This window comes from Bombus huntii, chromosome 9 (assembly GCF_024542735.1).
Source record: "Bombus huntii isolate Logan2020A chromosome 9, iyBomHunt1.1, whole genome shotgun sequence".
Lineage (NCBI taxonomy): Eukaryota > Metazoa > Arthropoda > Insecta > Hymenoptera > Apidae > Bombus > Bombus huntii.
The window spans coordinates 15,139,431-15,160,065 of record NC_066246.1 but is presented as its reverse complement, the minus strand read 5'-3'; the positions used below and the strand labels follow the sequence as shown (position 1 = coordinate 15,160,065).

The 20,635-nt window shown below is 33.0% G+C and overlaps 3 protein-coding genes across 18 annotated transcripts; 1 reads left to right on the top strand and 2 right to left on the bottom strand.

Moving 5' to 3' along the window:
- Positions 1-1,392: 1,392 nt before the first annotated feature.
- LOC126869819 (uncharacterized) lies at positions 1,393-6,897 on the bottom strand. Of its 10 annotated transcripts, none has more exons than XM_050626878.1 (10): positions 6,749-6,897; positions 6,262-6,677; positions 4,178-4,341; positions 3,840-3,966; positions 3,643-3,736; positions 3,214-3,329; positions 2,888-3,124; positions 2,602-2,807; positions 2,463-2,531; positions 1,393-1,698 (listed from the first exon to the last, which is right to left on the bottom strand). In XM_050626878.1, exons 3-10 carry the CDS (start codon positions 4,203-4,205, stop codon positions 1,553-1,555), a joined length of 1,023 nt encoding a protein of 340 aa, XP_050482835.1. In that variant the 5' UTR covers positions 4,206-4,341; positions 6,262-6,677; positions 6,749-6,897; the 3' UTR covers positions 1,393-1,552. The 10 variants fall into 10 exon arrangements, with proteins under 10 accessions (XP_050482835.1, XP_050482836.1, XP_050482838.1 ...); XM_050626879.1 differs by having other exon boundaries at positions 6,338-6,677; XM_050626881.1 differs by having other exon boundaries at positions 6,356-6,677.
- LOC126869794 (uncharacterized) lies at positions 6,744-14,304 on the bottom strand. 6 transcript variants are annotated; one of them, XR_007691002.1, is made up of 13 exons: positions 14,133-14,304; positions 13,893-14,037; positions 13,636-13,818; positions 13,229-13,380; positions 13,056-13,152; positions 12,862-12,928; positions 12,553-12,793; positions 11,741-11,930; positions 10,802-10,892; positions 10,573-10,728; positions 10,402-10,485; positions 9,192-9,430; positions 8,013-8,156 (listed from the first exon to the last, which is right to left on the bottom strand). XR_007691002.1 is itself a non-coding variant. In XM_050626788.1 (12 exons), the coding sequence occupies exons 1-12, from the start codon at positions 14,302-14,304 to the stop codon at positions 7,875-7,877; spliced, it is 1,860 nt and encodes a 619-aa protein (XP_050482745.1). In that variant the 3' UTR covers positions 6,744-7,874. The 6 variants fall into 6 exon arrangements, 5 of the variants coding, with proteins under 5 accessions (XP_050482745.1, XP_050482747.1, XP_050482749.1 ...); XM_050626788.1 differs by lacking the exon at positions 9,192-9,430 and having other exon boundaries at positions 6,744-8,156; XM_050626790.1 differs by lacking the exon at positions 9,192-9,430 and having other exon boundaries at positions 7,947-8,156; positions 10,402-10,495.
- Positions 14,305-14,963: 659 nt separating this feature from the next.
- Positions 14,964-20,272, top strand: LOC126869824 (3-hydroxyisobutyrate dehydrogenase, mitochondrial). Of its 2 annotated transcripts, none has more exons than XM_050626893.1 (7): positions 14,964-14,998; positions 17,884-17,963; positions 18,264-18,442; positions 18,533-18,654; positions 19,519-19,729; positions 19,800-19,926; positions 20,002-20,272. In XM_050626893.1, the coding sequence occupies exons 2-7, from the start codon at positions 17,928-17,930 to the stop codon at positions 20,188-20,190; spliced, it is 864 nt and encodes a 287-aa protein (XP_050482850.1). In that variant the 5' UTR covers positions 14,964-14,998; positions 17,884-17,927; the 3' UTR covers positions 20,191-20,272. The 2 variants fall into 2 exon arrangements, with proteins under 2 accessions (XP_050482850.1, XP_050482849.1); XM_050626892.1 differs by lacking the exon at positions 14,964-14,998 and adding an exon at positions 17,259-17,798.
- Positions 20,273-20,635: the final 363 nt, after the last annotated feature.

The following is a 20,635-nucleotide window of genomic DNA, read 5'->3' as shown; positions in this document are numbered from 1 at the left end:
TCGATTGAATGACCGATTGATGTGTTTCTGAAGTAAAAAGCTGTCGGACGATTTATTAAATGCTGTTAATAATCGAGATATAGGAAATGGTAAATGCGTCGTTAATGCACGATCATTAGGATTTTCATTTCACGATATTTCTTCAGATGATTCTTCACCACAATAGATTTATCGATATGCACACCGGTAAAGGTATGTTATATATTTCTGAAAAAGTATGTCTTTCTTTTTCTGTTGGTTACAATGAAAGTTGTCTGTGTTTTTTGAGACGGTCAATCATTAGTTAAATGACAAGTCTACATATTATCTACAGATCATGTTTAATTCATTCTGGCTTAATGAATTATGATTGTGTTAATGAATTTCTAATCAATCATTTATTACCATTTAAATATTTAGTTAACGTTATGTGACACACAACGAACTCTGGTGATCAGTATTATTATCATAACTCGTTTCATTGTCGGTCGCAAATCTAGTGGTATCGACTATAGATAATACAATTCTGCGAAGCACTTGATGATTAAGCAATAGATATGTACATCGATAAGGCTAGGTATAGACAACGCATAGGATAGATGTGCATGTAATTCTTTTTCGTGTTACATTATTTCGACAGTTAGATGATTTCTTATCATTTTCCTGTCACATGCGACATTATCGATACAGTATACATACATAGAATAAAGTTGCTACCGCAGATAAATACATGTATTTTATGTAAATATATATGTTTGTATATACAATATTACTCATTTCTGAACGAACTCGTTTCAGAAGTAAAATAATTATAGACATTTAAATCGTACTTCGTTCGAAATTTCAATAAATAGGCAATTTTAATCTGGTAGATCAACATGGATTATATATTTTTATAATTATTGAATTTATCAAATATACCACCATTTAAAACATGTTTCCATTTTATTATTTAATATCAATAATATTATATATTAATATATAGTATATATAATGTAAAGAATGATCCTTATATAAATTTTACACACACTCCGCGATCGTACTGACAGTGGGTATCCACAGAAAAATCGCACAGAAATTCGTATAACCATTATGTACATGTGCTATTATTTATTAATTATTTATGGAGCCAAAGGATTAGAGGAAACATTAATGCTCCCTACTCAAAAATTCCATGAGGCGGTTTTCGATGTGCCGTTATGGATTTTAATAAGTAAGTAGGTATAATGTTAAATCTACGATTTTTCTTACAAAGCATCGTGCATATTACGTCTTCAAATATTATAATTTTCTTCTTATGTGAGATATGTGAGAACGCTACTCATGTATCGTTCGATTTGAGGTTTCCTGTGCAACCCGCTGCTTAGGCTAATCTACTTTCATTATGTAAGGAGGTTTGCTCACACACAGGGATATCTCGACTAATTTTTAATCGTCAATAATTAAAGAACAAAGTCAAAAATGCAATTTGGTCAGTTTCGATTTTCATCTTATTTTAGTTTCATAAATAACTGATTAAATTTTTTTACACCTGTTGCTGAACATCTCCTATGTTACAATAATTATAATAATATTAATTTTTTGAATACAGACAAAGTTGTGCATTATTTCTCCCAAATGCTAACATTGGTATCAGTGGATGATATTCTAGTATCCAGTAAGACACTGCGAGTATTAAATTGAATATTTGTCGTATCACCCAGCCAATGAACGGTATATCTGTAAAACAATTTTATTAAAAAAGTATCGAATAGGAATGTACGAAATCTTTTATTTTAGATAATTATAAGCCATGTAATAGTCCTGTGTAATAGTTATCTGGAGTTGTTGCTTATAACAGTTGGGATGCATAAAGATATTGAGTTAAGTGTGCTTTGCAAGTATTTTATCTGCAGTATCGATTAGTTCTTCTTTAGTTTTGATATAGAAAAGTGCATCTTTGAAATGTATTCATTTTCAGCATTTGATGGCTTTTTATTTTTAGGAAAGAGATTGCGGAACAACTAAAGAAAAGAATTTGTGATATTTATGGTGATAATAATGGCGATAACAAACGTATTACTTAAAGACGAATTAGAAAATATAATAATAGAGGCTACAACTTGGAAGATCGAAAACGAAGTGGCAGACCGATAACAATTAGTATGAATAAAATAGCAAGTTTAATTGGACAAAATCTAAGACGTTCAACAAGAGAGATTACCAATATATCACACATTTCACACAAATCGATTACATTGCATTTAAAAAAACTTGGTATGATGGGCAAATGCGATGTTTAGGTTCCGCACGAACTACTGAGTAAGTACATGTATTTAAGAATTTAAAGAATCGCGACAGGACATATTACGCAACTTAATATTTAAATTTCAAGATCGATTTATAAGCAAAATCTATTGAATCTGATGTATTTTATGCTGTTATTATCTTATAATTTCTACATACGTTTTAATTCCTTTTTCTAGCAAAAAGCAATTACTTACTACATGATTGTAATATCAATTCACGAGTCTTTTGGTTCAAATAAGAGTACCAGCCAATGGGCTTTATATCTAAAAAAGAAAATTAGCTCAGTATCGCCTTTCTAATAAAAGTAAATAAAATATACTTAAATGTGCTAACATTTTATTCCCGTTAGATTGTATGCGAGAGCAAGGAAAGCGTCCTCGTTTACTGACAAATCGACATACCACAATCCATGCGTTATATTTGTCATCATCCGTAAAAATTCTGGACGCGGATTTTCTAAATGTTTTACCAATATTTCATTTTGGATTCTTTTACATAGTTCTATCGTTTCCTCCACCGTTCTTCTACAAATATTTATCCTAAAAAGATCGCAACAATTGGAGCCATTTCTTATCATGGAAATTCCAGTTTTGCTTTGTATATTTTATAAATCTATTACCTGTCGCTTACACCCAATAGGTGACCCGTCACTTGCCAAAAATGATTAAAACCTATCTTCTGCTCCTCAGTAGCGTACGCCAGTCCAATTTTCTCGGGACACACAAAGACGTACCCTAAGAAACCGAATTGCGTGATCGCCATGTCCTTCTGGTATATCCCATGGAGATTCTGCTTAACACGCTTTTTACTGACCTTCGCGTGTTTTTGTCGAATTACGTTCAACGCACTGAACCATCTTCAATAGGAGTGTTTCAAGCAGATTTAATATCACAGATTCCATCGAATATTGTTATGCGATATTTAATGGAATGTTTTGAAACTCACTTCGAATTTGGGTCGAGCATGTCCGAGTGAAAGAGCGCATACATGAGTAACAGCGTTTGGGAGAATCGCTTGTAAGACGAGTTGATCGTGGCATTTTGCCTGGTGAAAAGAAGGACCTTGAAAATAAAAATATATTCCTTACTTGAGCAACACAGTAATTATCATTTCTATTTTGGTTTTATGATGTTTTCGTCGGTTACCTTGATCGAATATGCGGATTTTGAAAGAATATTTGATTTCTAAGAATATTTTTAGATTTGACAACGCAGAATCTCCAAAAAATGGAATTATAGAGAGGTTAGGTATTTAATTATAGGTTGTGATTAAAATCTGAATAATTTACTCTAATTGACACTTTCTTGTGCTGTTGATGTAGAAAAAACTAATTGATTTTCCATTTAAATTAAAACGCGTTAGTATGTAAATTACCTCGAGTATATCTGGAACGGCTAATATCACTGTCAGGCCTGACGCAAGTGCAGCTCCAAATCCTAGTAAATTTCCGTTATAATATTCCTGGCCTCTAAAATTATAATTTTCATTAATTACTTATGTGTTTTCTTTGCTTGTCACAATCACTTACACTTCGAGGGAAATTTTATTATTTATTTTAATTTTCTACTCACATTTTGAATAACTTTTCATCGAACCACTCAGGTAGATCATCCGGTGTCACTTTTACGAAGTCATGATCAATAATTTCCCTATCGTGCAAGATCAGTTGAAAATGCTCATCCACTGTTTTCGGTTGAGCTAACAACAAGTACGAACATTTAGTAATTATGAGTTTCTAAAGTAGCAGATAAAAATTTGTCATCTCAACAATAAGGTTGATCCACATTAATGTCAATAAGGTTAATCCACTTTCATTGTGTTGATATGAAAGGAATGTATTACTTATACAATTAAAAAAAAAAAAAAAAGAAGAAAAAACAAATGCACAAGTATTTAAATAAATATTTACCGTCGTTGATGTGTGTCTTAGTCCTCATTGTTCTTCGCTAAATAAAACGTTCTCTTTGAAATAATGTCAGAATTAAAGATTTCGCATAGAAAATTACAGCGTTCAACACGGCACTGTTTTCACTGTATTTTAACGCTTCGTTACAGGTTCTATTTTATTTAAATCTACAATATACAAAGTGTCCCAGATTATTTCAACAAGACGATATCAACATATTTTACTACGAGTGAAGATAAGAAAAAGATGTTATATAAACCTAAGTTGAAGAGCTTAGTTAAAAAATTACAAGATACGAAATAACAACAGATAATATTTATTTTCATTAGCTCCATTTCATAGTATCGCCCATTCTTATTAATACAAAATCGACGTCTATAAAAAATTGAATCTGCTACATTGCGAATATTTTCTTGGTTTTCTATAATTTCTATAAAATTCTTTGCGTTAACTCTTCACGTGAATTAAGTTTTATCTGGTAAACCTTTCACTGTTTCGTATAAGCAAAAAACAAGTGTGATATCTGGGGATTTTGGAGGTCAAGTAACTGGTCCTCTTTGATTTATTTATTTGTAAAAATTATTCTCGTTTAACCACATTTCCACAACATAATGTGTTGCACAACTATGTAATTGTATGCATAAATTTAAAATGAAAAGTAGTGGCATGTTTCCTGCCAATTCTGGATCAAATTCATCTTGCAAAAGATTCAAGAAAGTATGTGCAGTTAATCGCTGTTGTAGGAAGTAAGGCCCAAGTAAATATTTTATTGTTACACATTCCTTCCAACATATTAAATTTGAATTAGCGTTAATATGCTCTTTTTCGAACAGAGTGTGGATTTAATGGTTATTGCGCTTTTTAAAAATACCTTCTTGAATGTTTAGTTACAAATTATTATCTTCAAGGAGTACACACAAGTGCGATTTTGGCTCTTTCCATAATCAATGAACGAAAGTTCCTGTTACGCAATGTAATTACTAGGCAGCGTTCACCAAATAGTAGCTGTGAGTATTCTTAGTTTATAGAAAGCTCGGTGAACGCTTTCTCTGCAGCGTATTATCATCACAAACTTTCAAAATCCTTGGATTTCGATTTTCATCACGTCCATGTACATATTGTTGCTTTTATTTTACACAATGAAACGGTCCGCTTTCACATAATCGGCCATGAACTCTCCTAAACTGTATGTTACTTTCCTATTGAGAAGTCTTCGCCGATATTCCCGTACAGCATGTAAAGCATTTACATGTGTGAAACCGCAAATAAAATAAATATTGGCATATTTTCTATTGGGAAACTCTCGTAGCATGTTAATACGAGATCATACAACTTAATAACTGTCAATATTGTTAGTGTTAATACCAGTCATATTATCACAACCTCAATTTATAAACATAACTTGATTAAACAGATTAGAAAAATACAATCGACGTAGACCCACATTAAACGAAAATTGACCAGTTACTTTCGTTCTAATCTTTTTACTAAAGCACTTTTGTGTCTACATTTATGCAACATTTTTTTCTTATTTTCATTCGTACAATATGCTAATATCATTTTCCTGAAAAAACTGGGACACTGTACAAAAATCTCGTATCTCGTTACATAAATTATCAGGCAATGAAGATTACTTTTCTCTTGTTCTACGCCGTATTGCGCGCGCAGCTTTATTGTACTTCATCGTCCGTGTCGTTAAATCTATATAACAATTCTTATCCCGTACTTTATAAACCGGTCATTGTCAGTTAGCGTACTGCTTAGTTTTATGGATATAATACTACTGAAATGCAGCGCGATGTTGAACTAATACTTCCATCGACGGAACTGATTTCGTAATCGCATTGTTGATTTATCGATAAATGTAGTTTCTGAGTAACTTGTGATTGATAACTCTCAAAAATCAAAACGTTGCTGATTTATGTCTAATAATGCCTATATCACCTATATTGCATCTGTATCACCAAAATTTATCACGATCATCTAATATTTTGAACACAATTGCGAAAGTATTCGTATACGTTTTTTGAAGCTAGCGGTGTCAACACTGGAATGACTGGAATGACTGGAATGACTGTCATAATTACATTGATAAAATTTGAAACTTGAAACCAGTCTGAAAATGTAGCCTTCTCGGTTAAAATGACATTTACGAATGCTTACGAATGTGTATGATCATACGTTACGAAACAGATGCGACGCGATATACGATGGAACATTACGAATGATTAACGATATCATACTTGTCCGCGAACACATATCGATGCTGCTTACAATTGAAAAACCCCCGTGTGACTGTTCACTGACGAACGTTCACTTCACTCCACGTAATGGTACAAATAATTGGAGACGTTGATGAGTCGGGTATGGTTGGGAAGGCGGTCAACTGATCGTTGCGACTAATGGAACAATTTTGTCTCCACGAATATTTTGAGATGTTGATGAATCAGGATAAGCAGGTGGGGCTGCTATCTTTTCAAATGCTCCACTTCCAGTGGGCATGCTACCGTAAAAATCAGACTATATGAAACTCTTCTCTCGAAAGGTTAAGAGAATTAATTATTTATAACTTACTCTGGTGGAGAAGATATTATTGACTCGAAATCACGAACAAGATTATACCAATTGTTTCTAATAAAGAGACTTTTTCTCTCTCTCGAATATGTAATAACTTCCTAGTTGATGTTCACGGTTGAACGACACAAACGAAACTGCAGATGCCATGTCGAGCTCTAATATAGTCTGAAGCGGAGATTCCGAAATACGGACGCTGATTGGTTTTCACCCAACGCAAGAAAATGACCAATCAGGATATTCGCTCACAAAGCGTCATTTATTGCACTTACATGCGCTTGAAATGTGAAGGACTCTTAGTACTGTTTATTAGGTAAGTCATGGAACTACGCTGGCCGACCCTCGAGCGTTGACGATCGGCTTTATAATAGTATAAAGTATGCTATTATAAATATTAAAGGAAATTTCGCGTTTTCTAAATTAATCTTTAGATCGCGAGGATGAGCATCATAAATTACTAACAAAAGTTCTCGCATTTTTATTCCTTAGAACAAAACAAATTCCAATAATGATCTCACTAAATCTTCTAACTTATATATTAATATCTTGTAATTTCTTTATACATACTCAGATTCGTTTTTACTATCGTGCTGATGTAATTTCAAAAGTTTCTTTCGTTTTATAAGGAAATAATAGACGCAAAACATTTTTTATTTTATATTATTTTATTGAGCTGTGTATTATCTATTTTATTCTATTGGAATCAATAGTAAGCAGATGTATTCAAATCACGACTATGCTACTACACGATCACACTATATTTCTACGTTGGTTGTGCTTGCATACCACATATGTATACACGATGTTCAGTGTCCCATGAATGACATTCAGCGGTTATTGTTGTGCAATATTTCGGAGTCTAGATTACAATTTACTTTCTAAACTTTTAAGGGTCTTTGTTCTTTCTAAATTCTTAAACGTACAAATTGCAATAATACATATTTCGTCGAGAAATGACAACAAAATCTCGTCCTCAAATTGTTAATGCTGAGATATTGCACATTCTTGTGAAGATTAGAATAGTCAACAACAACGTGATGACGAGATTGCTTTATTTGTACAATGATCTAGCAATTATATAATATTATTGTATGTTTACGATTGTGTCATCTGTGAAATTGAATTTTTATGCATCGTGTTTTTTATCGATATCGCGAAGACGATTGCTAACAGAGGTAGTTTTAGCAGTGCGTCTCAACTCCAAGTAAAATACAAACGTTGCAATCGACATGCCAACGAGTAACAAGGAGAATCCAGCGCCGAGCGGCATCAATCCGAGAACTTGCACGTGTCCGTCGTACTTATCGTGCTCCACGAGAACCTCGCGTAGATTATAGTTATCCCGTCTGCGAATAACATCGCGCAAATGCCAAATAACGATACCGGTTTCCTTTAACCAGAGAATGATCTGTATACACAAGAAAAAATGGGAGTTATTATAGATACATATTTATGAGATACAGAGTAAAAAAGTCGTTAAAATTTATAGATACTACATGAGATAAACAAATTATGTAGAATAATATTAGCATATATAATATTGGTATATTTTACGTAATTTTTTTATTTCATATAATATCTGTAAATAAACTAAACTTATAAATAATAATATAAAATTATAAATAATAAAATAGAATAGAATAGAAAATAGTTTTACAATTCACTATACCGTCAATCAATTCCGTATTATCAAAATTGTTTTTATACAATCCTCCTCATAAATATTTTAGGATATTCCTTACTTTTACAAAAACTTGGATATTTACTGTAGATCATGAATTTCAGATTACACATATGTCTTAAATAAAATTATCAATACGTCAGTACTGTATACGTACATATATGTGTAGTATCGTGGATTACCTAAAAAATATCGGGTAAACTATGAACAGTGTTGCGGGAAAGCCTAAATGCCAAAAGGGACAGGAAATTTCAATGAGCCGAGCGGCCCATCAATGTCCTCGGTCCTTCAGTCAAATAATACCCGGAAGAAGACGTATGTGACCATGATCGCGGACGATTACGCAACACGTGCGTGGTGGAAATACGAGAGGATGACAAAGAGAAGCTTGAGGAAGAAAATCGATTAGTAGTCAGTTGTTAATTGAGAGCCTAGTTGCGAGGAGTTCATTTGTTGCGAGTCGTCAGTTGAGTCGAGAGAGAGAGAGAGTTGCGAGTGAATTGCGGCTTGGTTAATCATTAGTTGGCGAATTGTTATGAGTTATTAATTGTTAATTGTCAGTTGTGAATTAACTTAGTTATATCACATTACTGCATTAAGCTCATATTAAATAACCATCGTTTCCTGTTTAAACCACCGTAAATAAATCCATCTATCAATAAATTTATCATATAGGATAGAAACCACTAGTAATCCTAATTTCTATAATTTTGATATCTTATATATGTATGCTTCCTTTTTCATATGAATATCATGCCTTACGTAAGACTTTTGGGTGAGAGGTATATTCGATTTTGAAGCTAAACATATGTTTTCCATTTTCTTCACGATCTTCAAAATATTCTTCGTCATAATATTACTGTTACGCCTGGCGACTCTCTACCTGGGCCAGGTCATACACCGTGGGCCCGACGGACAGCAGACGTCCGCTCCTTCTTACGGCGTACCCTCAATAACTTTAAGCCCCCGTCATAAATCCTATTAATTTGCTTGCTAAGGTCCTGCAGACAGAATAAATATCTTTTCTAAATCACCTTCTAAAGGTAAAACTACGGCTTGACAAAGGAAAGTTGAGTTTTCCCGTGTACGATGCTTCCTAATAACAACTTTCCGTTTAACCAATTAACAACGAAGCCTATTTCCCTCATTCTCTTAGCCAAAATCGTCACGAACAAATCCGATGGTCTCGTGCGCTAGACACACCAATCACGAGTTTTCCTACGACACAGCATCGTCACTGTAATTTACTGCTCCTACGACCTCAGGAGAATCAAGTCAAACTTTTTCTACACCGTTGGAAGGGTCAACTACTTCTTCTACACCGCTAGAAAACTCACCAACTAAGTCCAAATCTAACGCCTGAGCACGAACACTCACGTCCTTTACTAAGTATCCTCTAGTGCTACGTCCACTAACGTACGAAATTCAAGTCTAAGAACCTTGCTCTAGCGTGCATATCTATCTTACCTTCGGGCGACAAGTTGTCATCAAGGAATTATATCTACTCAACAGTGTAACTTAAGTGTTGGAAATAAAACCTTATAATTCTGTGAATCACAGTGTTATACTAACTCAACCACCCCTATTATCTTAACGGAAATCAGGGGATCGGTCAATTCGCGGTGTCGATTGCTATAATCGTAATGGGAATTTACGACTCCCGTTGATGTCCCTCCTCGCGAGCTCGTCTCCCCGCGATTGGTCGAAAAAACAATTACAGTATTAAAAATGTTACAATATCGCTTGCATTAAAATTCGTTGACTTCAATTATTACCAATAATTTTGAAAGAAATTTTGTCCACCTTTGTACCTATCAAATTATTTCCATTTCCAATTATGTTACATTAAAATTTTCCTATTTAATTTGTGGAGAGATGTTAAAACAAAAAAATTAAAGAAATTGCACTCATCATGTTTTTCTCCTGCCATATTCATTTATGTAGAGTTTTGATACTGAGAATCGTAATTTACCCTGTTTATGGGTTTCAAAAGCCATGGTTGAACGGCAAAAACAGCATAAAAGTGTCCCACAGGTTCTCTCATCAATCTGTAATTCTATTATAAACTATATTATTTTTAACTTGAATATTCTTTTTCAACACATGTATGAAACATATGTGGAATATAGTTATGCATAGATACCTTTAAGTCTTCGTTTGATATATAGTCGGTTGGAAAAAAAAAGGTGTCTATAATTATTCCTGGAATAGCGTAATTACCTTGCATAATGAATTGTCTTAACTGTGTACTATTTTGTACTTGACGATATCTATTTGGCAGTTGCGCTGCATGTGGATTCTAGTTAAATCAAATGTATTTTCTTTTTTAATGTGAATTTTGGAAAATTATCATTTTGATTGAAATGACGTACCGTGAGGTCGAAGAAATCGGCGAACGGAGGTGGTTGACCCGTTTTTCCCCATTGCAAATTTGCTTGAACAAATTGTTCGATGGTATCGATCCTAAAAATATTTATTATGATTTTTTATTTAAATTTATCTGCACAGTGGACATCCTCATTTGTTTCTTATGAAATTTAGTAAAGTTTGCAATAAATATAACCTAGTGTATACATACATGGTCGCGGTACGTGTATGAAAATTGTATAAACATTGTTTATATGTGCTGTTATTAGAGATGTTTAGATATACATGAGATATATAGAGATATATATAAAAATTCCATCAGGCGGTTTTTGATATGCTGTTATGCAGTTTAATGAGTAGGCACGCGTAATGTATAATCTACGTTCTTTCTTACAAAACGTCGTGCAGAATGATTTATGGCTTGAAATGTCATAATTTTCTTCTCTACGACTTACGTAAGGTAAGTTGCTGTCTATGTATCGTTCGATTTGAGGATTTTTGCGCACCCCGCTGCTTACGCTGCCCTACTTTCGTTCGTGTAAGGAGGTTTGTTCGCGTACAGGGATATTTCGACTAATTTTTAATTGCCAATAATTAAAAAACAAATTTTTTTATTCTTGATTTTTATCTTATCTTGGATTCAAGAATAATCCATTAAATTTGTTTACACCTGTTGCCGAACACTCTGCAACCTTATATGTTGTGTGTGTTTGTGTGTATATATAGAGTGTGAATCCTAACACTTCTGGTTGTAGTATATATAATGTACTTCCATAATTACGTACTTACTTTGCATATTAAATAATATTATCAAAATCATATACTGATGTGTAGAGCAATTATTTCTACTTCAACAAAAACAGATGCGATTAGTAAAAGCAGAGACCAGTTAAAGCGAAACTATAGTAGTAGTCTGATAATTAGACACTTCGATTCTGTGTTACCTGTCCTCGTAGCCTGAACTCGCAAGTCTAGCTGCAAGGCTACTGCAATAAGCTGTAATTATTAACCAGCCCGTAATCTGCCAGAAAAGAATCTGTAGTTTGTTCATCGTGGTTCCGACACTCTTCGGTACCGACATGCTTAGTAAACAGCCGATCAGATCGGTTAGGATAATTAGAAAATTACGATATCCTGAAAAGATTATTTTAGAAACTCACTCTTTCTTGACTCCTGAGTATGTTTATTATTTCTTTATTCAATGATGTAGATTATCAAAAACGGATTATATGGTATTATCAATAATGGTTTGTATAAATGATATAGCCCTTTGTGGATTACCGCCGCATATATGCGTTCTGCATAAACCATCAATTTGGCTGAGGAACTCATATATGCGTTTGACGAAAACAACTGATAGAGTCAGAAGATTCATATATGTGCCCCACGTAAACGCTTCGCTATGGTCGAGAAATTCATATATCTCATATATGCGTATATATAAAAGACTCACATGCATGTCATTTTATTTATCCTGTGGAGAATCGCGTCTATGCAGAAATGTGCGCTGGCAATTTTACTGACTATCGCGGCAGCAGTTTGGCCCTACGGTACGGTTGACTTCGAACTGTCCCGTCCGCAAAGGGATAGTATTATCAATAATGGTTTGTATAAATATAAATATATATTATATATATTTATATATACATATATGTAATGAAAAAACATGATTGAAGAATTATAGTATTTTGGAATCTATAAGATGATAATATGACGATGAAATATATGGCAAAAAGTATTTTTTATGGTTTCTTACGTTTTGGAAATTTGGGATCAATCCAAGTCCGAACATATGTATAGAAGCTGTGTAGAAGCAATACAGATAAGAGTAAGAGCCAAACTTCTTCTGAGAATGGTCTTTTGAGCGCCAAAAAGCCTGTGGTTCGATGAGGACGAGGTACCAAAAAATGTATATGTAGTTGGTACCAAGGTTCGGATAACTGTACGAATGTTTCTTGATCCAATATTAACCAAATACTGGCGAACGCTAAATCTACCTGCAGAAACACGGGATAAATATAAAAAGATTTTTAACTAATTTTCTATAATAAATAAATTAGTGTACCTTTTGATCACGTATCATTTGCATTATACCGCTCGTCCAATATGTGTCGTTGATTCGTTTGCCATATCTAACAAATTAAGATGAAGTTAAAAGCAAATTAAAGCTAAATTAATACAATTTTTCATTTTAATGAACAATAACAAATAATTCAAAGAACTAATGAAAACAAGAATGATTATATTCATTATATTTACGTGTAGTTTCCCTCTGGTTTTCTCAAAGTCCACGTGAAATTTAATTTTTCCGCCATTATTAGAAACAACCGCATTTCGATACCGTCCCAATCCAAATCTGTATTTTAAAAATATATCTTACAGCTCTTATGGCAAAGGTTGCATTAAATTATGTGATTCATTTATTTATATACCACTATCCATTGTGTATACTTCTGCTTGTACACCATTAATCGTTTTTTGAATTGTATGGTTTAAGTACGTCATAGGGGGAATATAATCGCTGCAGACTTGTAATTCTCTACCACGAAAGTTTACCTTGTCGTTTATCTGGATTTCCTTGTATCTTTGCATTTTAACAAAGAAGATGATAATGCCACACATTGAAATGATATTTACAATTTCTTCTTACGGTAGAACTTCATTTATGTAAAACTGTTTGTTTTTGCAATTGCTGTTGTATAAATACATCTTATTTTATACATCTATTCATTCGTTCTATTAGCTATTGTGGTTCATTTACATAATAGGAATTAATTAACATTTCTTTTCAGTAAATGGAGTTCTACCGTAATTTGTATTATTTATCACTATGTATTACCTGTCAACTTTAGTAAAGACTCGCGGTTTTATGTAGTCTTTCGATAGTATCCACATTCCCGACATAGAGACAATATTTATGTTTGCAATTCCGTACACAGAATTATTCAATAGACGAGAATCATTGGAAATATCGTTATTCACTATAATCAGAATCTCTGTATTCCACTGTAGCAACGGTATTCTATAATGAAACAGTTACATTTTTATTAAAAACGGAACAGATTTTATACACTCAACATGATTCTCTTATTTTACTTTTTTATAGACTCCATGATTCCTTCTTCACTTGATCCCAACAAAAAGAATTCGTGGCAGTCGTGCGTGTTCGATTTCAAGAGGTAATTGGATGGATAGATGCTTCTGAATTGACTGAACAATGTTTCCGAATCTTCAGTCGTATCTAAATAAAATTCCATAATTTTAAATTATATTCGTAATTTATAAGTAATTTAAGTAAAGAAACATAAATAAAACCCATAATTTATTTTTACTAACCACTTAAGAAAACGTTGCAGCATCCAGAAGAAGTAAACGACAACTTGATAAGTTTCGTAAAATACTCATCTGCAATCCACGACTTTCCCTTCGATAAGAAGATATTTCTTCTATCAGCCATCACTATAAAAATATACGCTACAAATGTGTAAATCAACGAATACACCTTCATAATGAACTCGTACGATTATTTATACGGAGGCATTCCCGCCATTTAATTTATTTTGCGCGCAACTTAACCTTAACTCTACAAATGTGCCTCTCTAGCACCACCGATGTGCGGCGCTCTACCCTTTAAAATTTGATATTTAAAAACTTGCAAATCGAAGTATGATGAGAATAAGTTGGAGTTGCCGGTCGATATTCACAATTAAAAGTCGGAGCGTTAAGAGTTAATCATGGCGTTTCTTGAGGAAGCACAAATCTTTTCGCGAGCCAAGGAAACCCTTTGTTTAATCTCCAAATCGTGTGTTTTCCGTGTAGTGCAGCGTCGTCTCCTTTTTTTGCCAAGTTCTCTGTGTCCACGTAGGGCCAACCTGAGTGTAACCTCCTCTTAGGTTGCCGGGAGTACGATTCGACGTAGAGAATGACGTAATATATACACAAGCTTCTGAACACGACGATACGTGCAATTTGAGTGGTCTATTGTACACAAACGTAAATTAAGGGTGTGGTTTGACGGCAGATAAAAACGACGATAAAAAAGTGTGTAAACAGAATTACAACTCATGGTGGACACAAAACACATAATTATAAACGAGTTTCAAAGCTTATGGCTTCGTTGATGTCTAATTGACGATGTTTTAAGTATTCATCGATGTCTCGTGTGTGAGAAGATAATCTAACAAAATAACATTAAATATCAGGTATGAGGAATATTCTTTGTTATCTCTGTCGCGGCATTTCTTTGTTTTTCATATCTTGCGCATTGTTCATGAAATATATATAAAATAGAATGATGTTTTTAAAGGTGAAAGCAAATTCTGAATTGTTATACGTTGTTTAATTGTATTCGAACAACTAATTAACCGTCAACTAATTAAACATATTAGATTAAATGTATTAGATTACACGAGATAAATGTATTTGTTTTCGATAAAACTGAAATTTAAATTAATAATAAAATTTTGTCTTCTTCGTATATTATTAATATATTAATAGTTGAAGATTCGTAGCAAGAATGATAAATCGTCATACAATAGCAAGTTTATTTTTACTATGATGTGACTTACTTCTAACTATTGGGTTAGCAGCTAAGTGATTGCGGATTTTGTCACTGCCACCTAATGACAAAATCCATAATTACTTAGTTGCCAACCCGATAGTAGAATATATTATTATCCATAAAAGTCAAAAAATTTGACAAGATTTTACTATGAGCTCCCAACTGACCAAAAATTTTTTCCAGGGTCTAGGAAAAATTTAATTCTGAAAGGATTAAATATTGATCGATAGCTACATATATCTGTATCATTAAACATGTTATCGTGAAGCTATTAAGAATGTCCATGACTTTTTACTCTGTAAAAAGCAATAAAAAGTACGGTGTTAAGCAATATATTATACATAGATCGTACAAGATATTACCTCCTTTTTCTTGCAGATGTTTTTCAATGAAATGCTTTTTATCGTATTCTACATTTCATTTACAAAATAGCAAATTTTTTTAATTGTATTAAATGACAATAAATTTTGTATATGAAGGTTCAGAAGCGAATTACTGTAAGGCCATTAGTATTAAAATCGAGATAAGCAAAGTTTTTCTTCAATTAGATATGCAAGAATGATAGTACTGGCACTGGTAAAGATACAGGAAATGATATTGATTTTTTTTTGTAATTTATTGTTATTACTTATTGTTTATTCTATCGGAAATGATAAGATAACATACTGATTGTTACAACAAGCATGACTTGCAGGTAGAAATCGACAAGGTTACTATTAATATTTCTTTTTTAGTGTACTAAGCTCCCAACCTTTGGTTATTGGATCTCCAAGTACCTGCGGTGCATTTGCTATAAACGTATAAGTTACCGTAACGATACTCAGTGACCATGAGCGAACGAAACCATGTAAATTCCCTAAGCTGTCAAAACGCCATCTATCAAATACAATATCGCTTGCACCCTACTCCCATCCTCCTGAAATTGGCTGTGGAAGGAAGGAGCAAAGCCATTTTTTCCTCCTATTCGTCGTTAGAATCTATAAAATATTCAAGGCAGTCCGAACGACTCGAACGGTTGAAATTTCTTATGTTAGAATCATCTGTACATCGAACTGATAGAACACTCGCGCAAGATAGTTTATACAGAATAATTACACACAACGTGAGGCACGATCACAGGACAGCTCCTAGTATTCTGTAAATATTTCTATTAAATGGTCAACCACATACAGTGTTTTTTTCGAACGAGGGTGATCCTTCGAACCACTTAGTTCTTAGTCGGCACAAATACACACACACACATACACACACACGTGCAAACATCAACAAAGCTGGAACGATTTAGATCGCAAGTAGCAATAAAACACTAATGAAATTAATTACGGCAAAAACAGAAGAAAATCGTTGTAGTTCTTTAAAAAAAATCAGATAGCATCAAAAACTTATGTCGCATGTCAAGTATCGATAGAAAAATCTGAATAAGACGATCTATATATTTGTCCGAATTATCACTGTATTGTTATTCCCTGCATCAAGGTTTGATTTACTTTTGAGGCTGATGCATGCACTTCTGGATTTATTGTAGAAAAATTTCGATAAAATAGATGGTAATGCGGCGGAATATAACGTAATACGTGAAATACGTGCTTGTTTCTAATTCCTTTCATGCCCATGTTTTGAGTACATTGGATTCCGAACAACATTATGCAAATTTAATCACCTGCCTTTGGCACCGACTTTATGCTTATCTCCTAAAATAAAAAACCATACTGCAGAGTTCTTTCATAACGAATCGTTTTAAAGTTTTCATCTTCACAATTAAATAAATTTTGTTCGTTATCAAGTAGATATTCGAATGCACTACCAGGAAAAAGATGATTGTCTAACAACAAAGAAGGTATATTTTCATTTCTTTCACTCGTATGAAATAAATAAATACGTATATAAAACAGCATACAATTACTTTTTAAATGACAAACGACAAGGCATGAACTTGACGCAACATTAAACCAACCTACGAGAAAGTAATTTCCATTTTCGTAGTTATATTATTTTCGTTACGCAATACATACAGTGTCTTTAAAAGGCATATTATAATAATATAGTAGCTATATATATTTTTTCTAGTACAACACAGCTAACAAAAAAATATTTATCTATACGATAAGGTTAGACTGAACTCATGTCGATAACACGTTTATGGTAAACATCATTCATAAGCTGTTTGGTTAGTTTCTCGTTGAATTTTGTGCCGAATACTCGAAAACTGAACTTTACCCACGAAAATATTATACCTTGTTACTGTGCAGTGTTATACTTTTCGAATACATGTGATGTTTCGTGATATAGTTAGTTGTTTATATGACTATCGTGCATGATAATAGTGTATAATGACAGAATTCAATGATAACTATCAATTCTCTTAACGCACTGTGATATAAGCATTTTTACAATGAGTATTTTTACTTCATTGCAGAAGTTTGTTATCTGTGTTAGTGCAGGTTGTTTATCTTATAGTAAAAATATTCGATGACAATAAGAAATCAATTTTTACCTTATATTTTTATTTTCTTACATGTGATGCAGGGAAACGATGTTTTTCTCGAGTCGGTTTCATCGGTTTGGGCAACATGGGTGGTCACATGGCGAGAAATATTCTACGAAACGTAAATTATTCATTATTATATTTATGCAAATTCGTAATTTTGTGAAAAATAAGCGAAACGAAAAAATAAGGCATAAATGGAAGATGGCTTCACCTATTAAATTATGTAACAAGTAATTATATAACAATTACGAAACTTTACTATAGATATTTCCTACATTTTTTCTGTATTATGTTCATTTACAAAAGAAAAATCCACTTGAAAAAGCTGAAATTTTCCATATATGCATACTTGCAATCAAATAATGTTTATCTAAAGATTCATTTAAAATCGAATGTATTGATTTATATCATGTTACAGGGTCACAAACTAGTTGTCTTTGATGTGAACGAATCAGCTGTGTCGAATTTGACAGAGGTAGGTGCTGACAGAGCTTCGGATCCTACTGAAGTGGTAAAAGACGTCGAAGTAGTCGTTTCGATGTTGCCATCTAATCAAGATGTTCTGGACGTTTATAACATTAAAAATGGTTTATTGAGGTAAATAAGTATCCTCCTCTCAATTTATCAAGCGTATTATCTTTAAAAAAGAAATACCCGAGTCTCTTTTTTCTCTTTTCGTACTTTCAGTTCAGCAAAAAGAGACACACTGCTGATCGACAGCAGCACAATAGATCCGTTTGTATCTCAAATCTTGGCGAAGGAGGCTGAAAAAATGAGCGTTAATTTTATAGACAGTCCAGTATCTGGAGGTAATTCTAAATAGATCGTGAAATTCATATGCATTAATAAAAGTTTTAAAGTGCACGAGGAAACAAGACAGAGTATATGAAAAGTGAATAACCTATATAAATCAGCGTGGAGTAAATCTACACTTCTGAATCGATGAAAATTTGAAAGAAAAGTTCGTGAAAAATTGAATTTGGGTATGATTTTTAAGATCAAAATTTTTTTATTGCAACGTTCTTCGTTCATCGTAAGGAACAAAAGTCTCCAAGGAACCATGAGTCGCAAGCGACTCCGTTCACCTGGAAAAAAATAATAAAGTATTAATAATTCTTAAGCTGGTTTTATCCACAGCGTGTTTACACTCTACAGTTAGATGCAGAGAAAATAGTACCTATTGTTGCACATAGATGCTCCAGATCTACCATTATAGAGTATATCCCATATCTTTCTTTCTTGCTTGCGTCCTTTTTGCTTTTTCTCTTTCTATCTATTTAAACGACTTGAAATTCGCGTTCTATACTATATTTCTGTCAAGTTTCTGCCCAAGATTACATATTAATAAAACACATTCAATCGGATGTTATAACTGTTTAATAGACGTAATCTGTTTACTTGAACTATAAACAATTTCTTGTTTCAAAAATAAAATCTACTACCGTACATAAAAATTGGAAATCTAGGCAACTTGTATTATTTATACTCTGAGCGAAATTTATCTAGAAAAATCCTTTATGTATACATGTGACTTAAAACATGATTGAATAATGTGACCAGCGAGGTACAATAGTAAAAAGTTAGATGTGGTTATAGATGATCGAATATACTCATGGACGATGCGAAGATATGTTTGAGCACGTGTTAATGTCATTTCGTTTAACTCCAATTAGGTATAAACGCAGCTAAGGATGGAACGTTAACATTCATGGTTGGAGGTTCTAAGGAAAATTTCGAACTTGCCAAGCCTCTTTTAAAATCCATGGGATCTAGGATTATTCATTGTGGAAACGTGGGTATGGGCCAAGCAGCAAAATTGTGTAATAACATGCTTTTGGCTATTAGCATGATCGGTACAGCTGAAGCATTTAATCTCGGACAAAAGTAACTCGCGCAGTTTGTATTTCATACTACACTATAAATATAACTATTTCATTTGGTTATTATATTTTAGGTTAGGTTTAGATCCCAAGGTGTTAGCTAATATTGTGAACTCTAGCTCCGGCAGATGTTGGTCTTCCGAGTTGTATAATCCTGTTCCAGGTATCCTCGACAATGTTCCAAGCTCTAAAAATTACGAGGTATTTAATTACGTTGCATTTCTTTTATTTTGTTAAGATTTGCTTTATTGGTGTATTTAATGGATTTAATTTTAGGGTGGTTTTGGAGTGACTTTAATGGCCAAGGATTTAGGATTGGTGCAGGCTGCCGCGGCTAAGGTAGAAGCAAGTATTCCTTTTGGATCCTTGGCTCATCAAATTTATAGGGCAATTATCGCTCAAGGATTTACAAAGAAAGATTTCAGTTTCGTTTATCAGTTTCTTAAAGGTCAGCAACAACTGTAATTCTAGAAATCTAATGATGTAACTAATTTATTACTATTAGGTGTGTATTCTAATAAATGATTTTATAATCTTTTATACGTAATTAGACATGTTTGAAATGTAGTATTGGATTTTCTTTATCTTAAACTTTGAAACGTGTTGTGATATGGTAGCATAGAGTGCGCTACAAGACGGAACAGTAACGAAGTGTCGGTAACAAATCAAGAATAATGAATTAAAAGATTACAGATTAATGTTATATGTAAATATATCATAGTATATATAATAATAAATAGGATGTGACATAAAGTAGAAGCGAATTGTTTCAGATTAGTGTTTTTTACAAACGTATTAGTTTTCTACTATACCGACTTTGTCACGCTGATATTTATATACGTCACGTTTTAAAATTACTCATATTTATAGTGCAAACGCAGATAATCGTGTTAAAATTATCATACGTATT

What these genes read in the sequence shown, in the direction of transcription:
- LOC126869794 (XM_050626788.1), bottom strand. Translation starts at nt 14,304, where the DNA reads ATGAAGGTGTATTCGTTGATTTACACATTTGTAGCGTATATTTTTATA. An exon ending in AGTATACACAATGGATAGTG is followed by an intron (nt 13,153 to 13,228) that starts GTATATAAATAA and finishes TTTAAAATACAG; the next exon opens with ATTTGGATTGGGACGGTATC. An exon ending in TTTTGAAACCCATAAACAGG is followed by an intron (nt 8,157 to 10,401) that starts GTAAATTACGAT and finishes TTGTGTATACAG; the next exon opens with ATCATTCTCTGGTTAAAGGA.
- LOC126869824 (XM_050626892.1), top strand. Translation starts at nt 17,750, where the DNA reads ATGAGTATTTTTACTTCATTGCAGAAGTTTGTTATCTGTGTTAGTGCA. An exon ending in CGAGAAATATTCTACGAAAC is followed by an intron (nt 17,964 to 18,263) that starts GTAAATTATTCA and finishes ATCATGTTACAG; the next exon opens with GGTCACAAACTAGTTGTCTT. An exon ending in GCATTTAATCTCGGACAAAA is followed by an intron (nt 19,730 to 19,799) that starts GTAACTCGCGCA and finishes ATTATATTTTAG; the next exon opens with GTTAGGTTTAGATCCCAAGG.
- LOC126869819 (XM_050626878.1), bottom strand. Translation starts at nt 4,205, where the DNA reads ATGAGGACTAAGACACACATCAACGACG. An exon ending in CCGTTCCAGATATACTCGAG is followed by an intron (nt 3,330 to 3,642) that starts GTAATTTACATA and finishes TTTATTTTCAAG; the next exon opens with GTCCTTCTTTTCACCAGGCA. An exon ending in ATGCTCGACCCAAATTCGAA is followed by an intron (nt 3,125 to 3,213) that starts GTGAGTTTCAAA and finishes CTCCTATTGAAG; the next exon opens with ATGGTTCAGTGCGTTGAACG.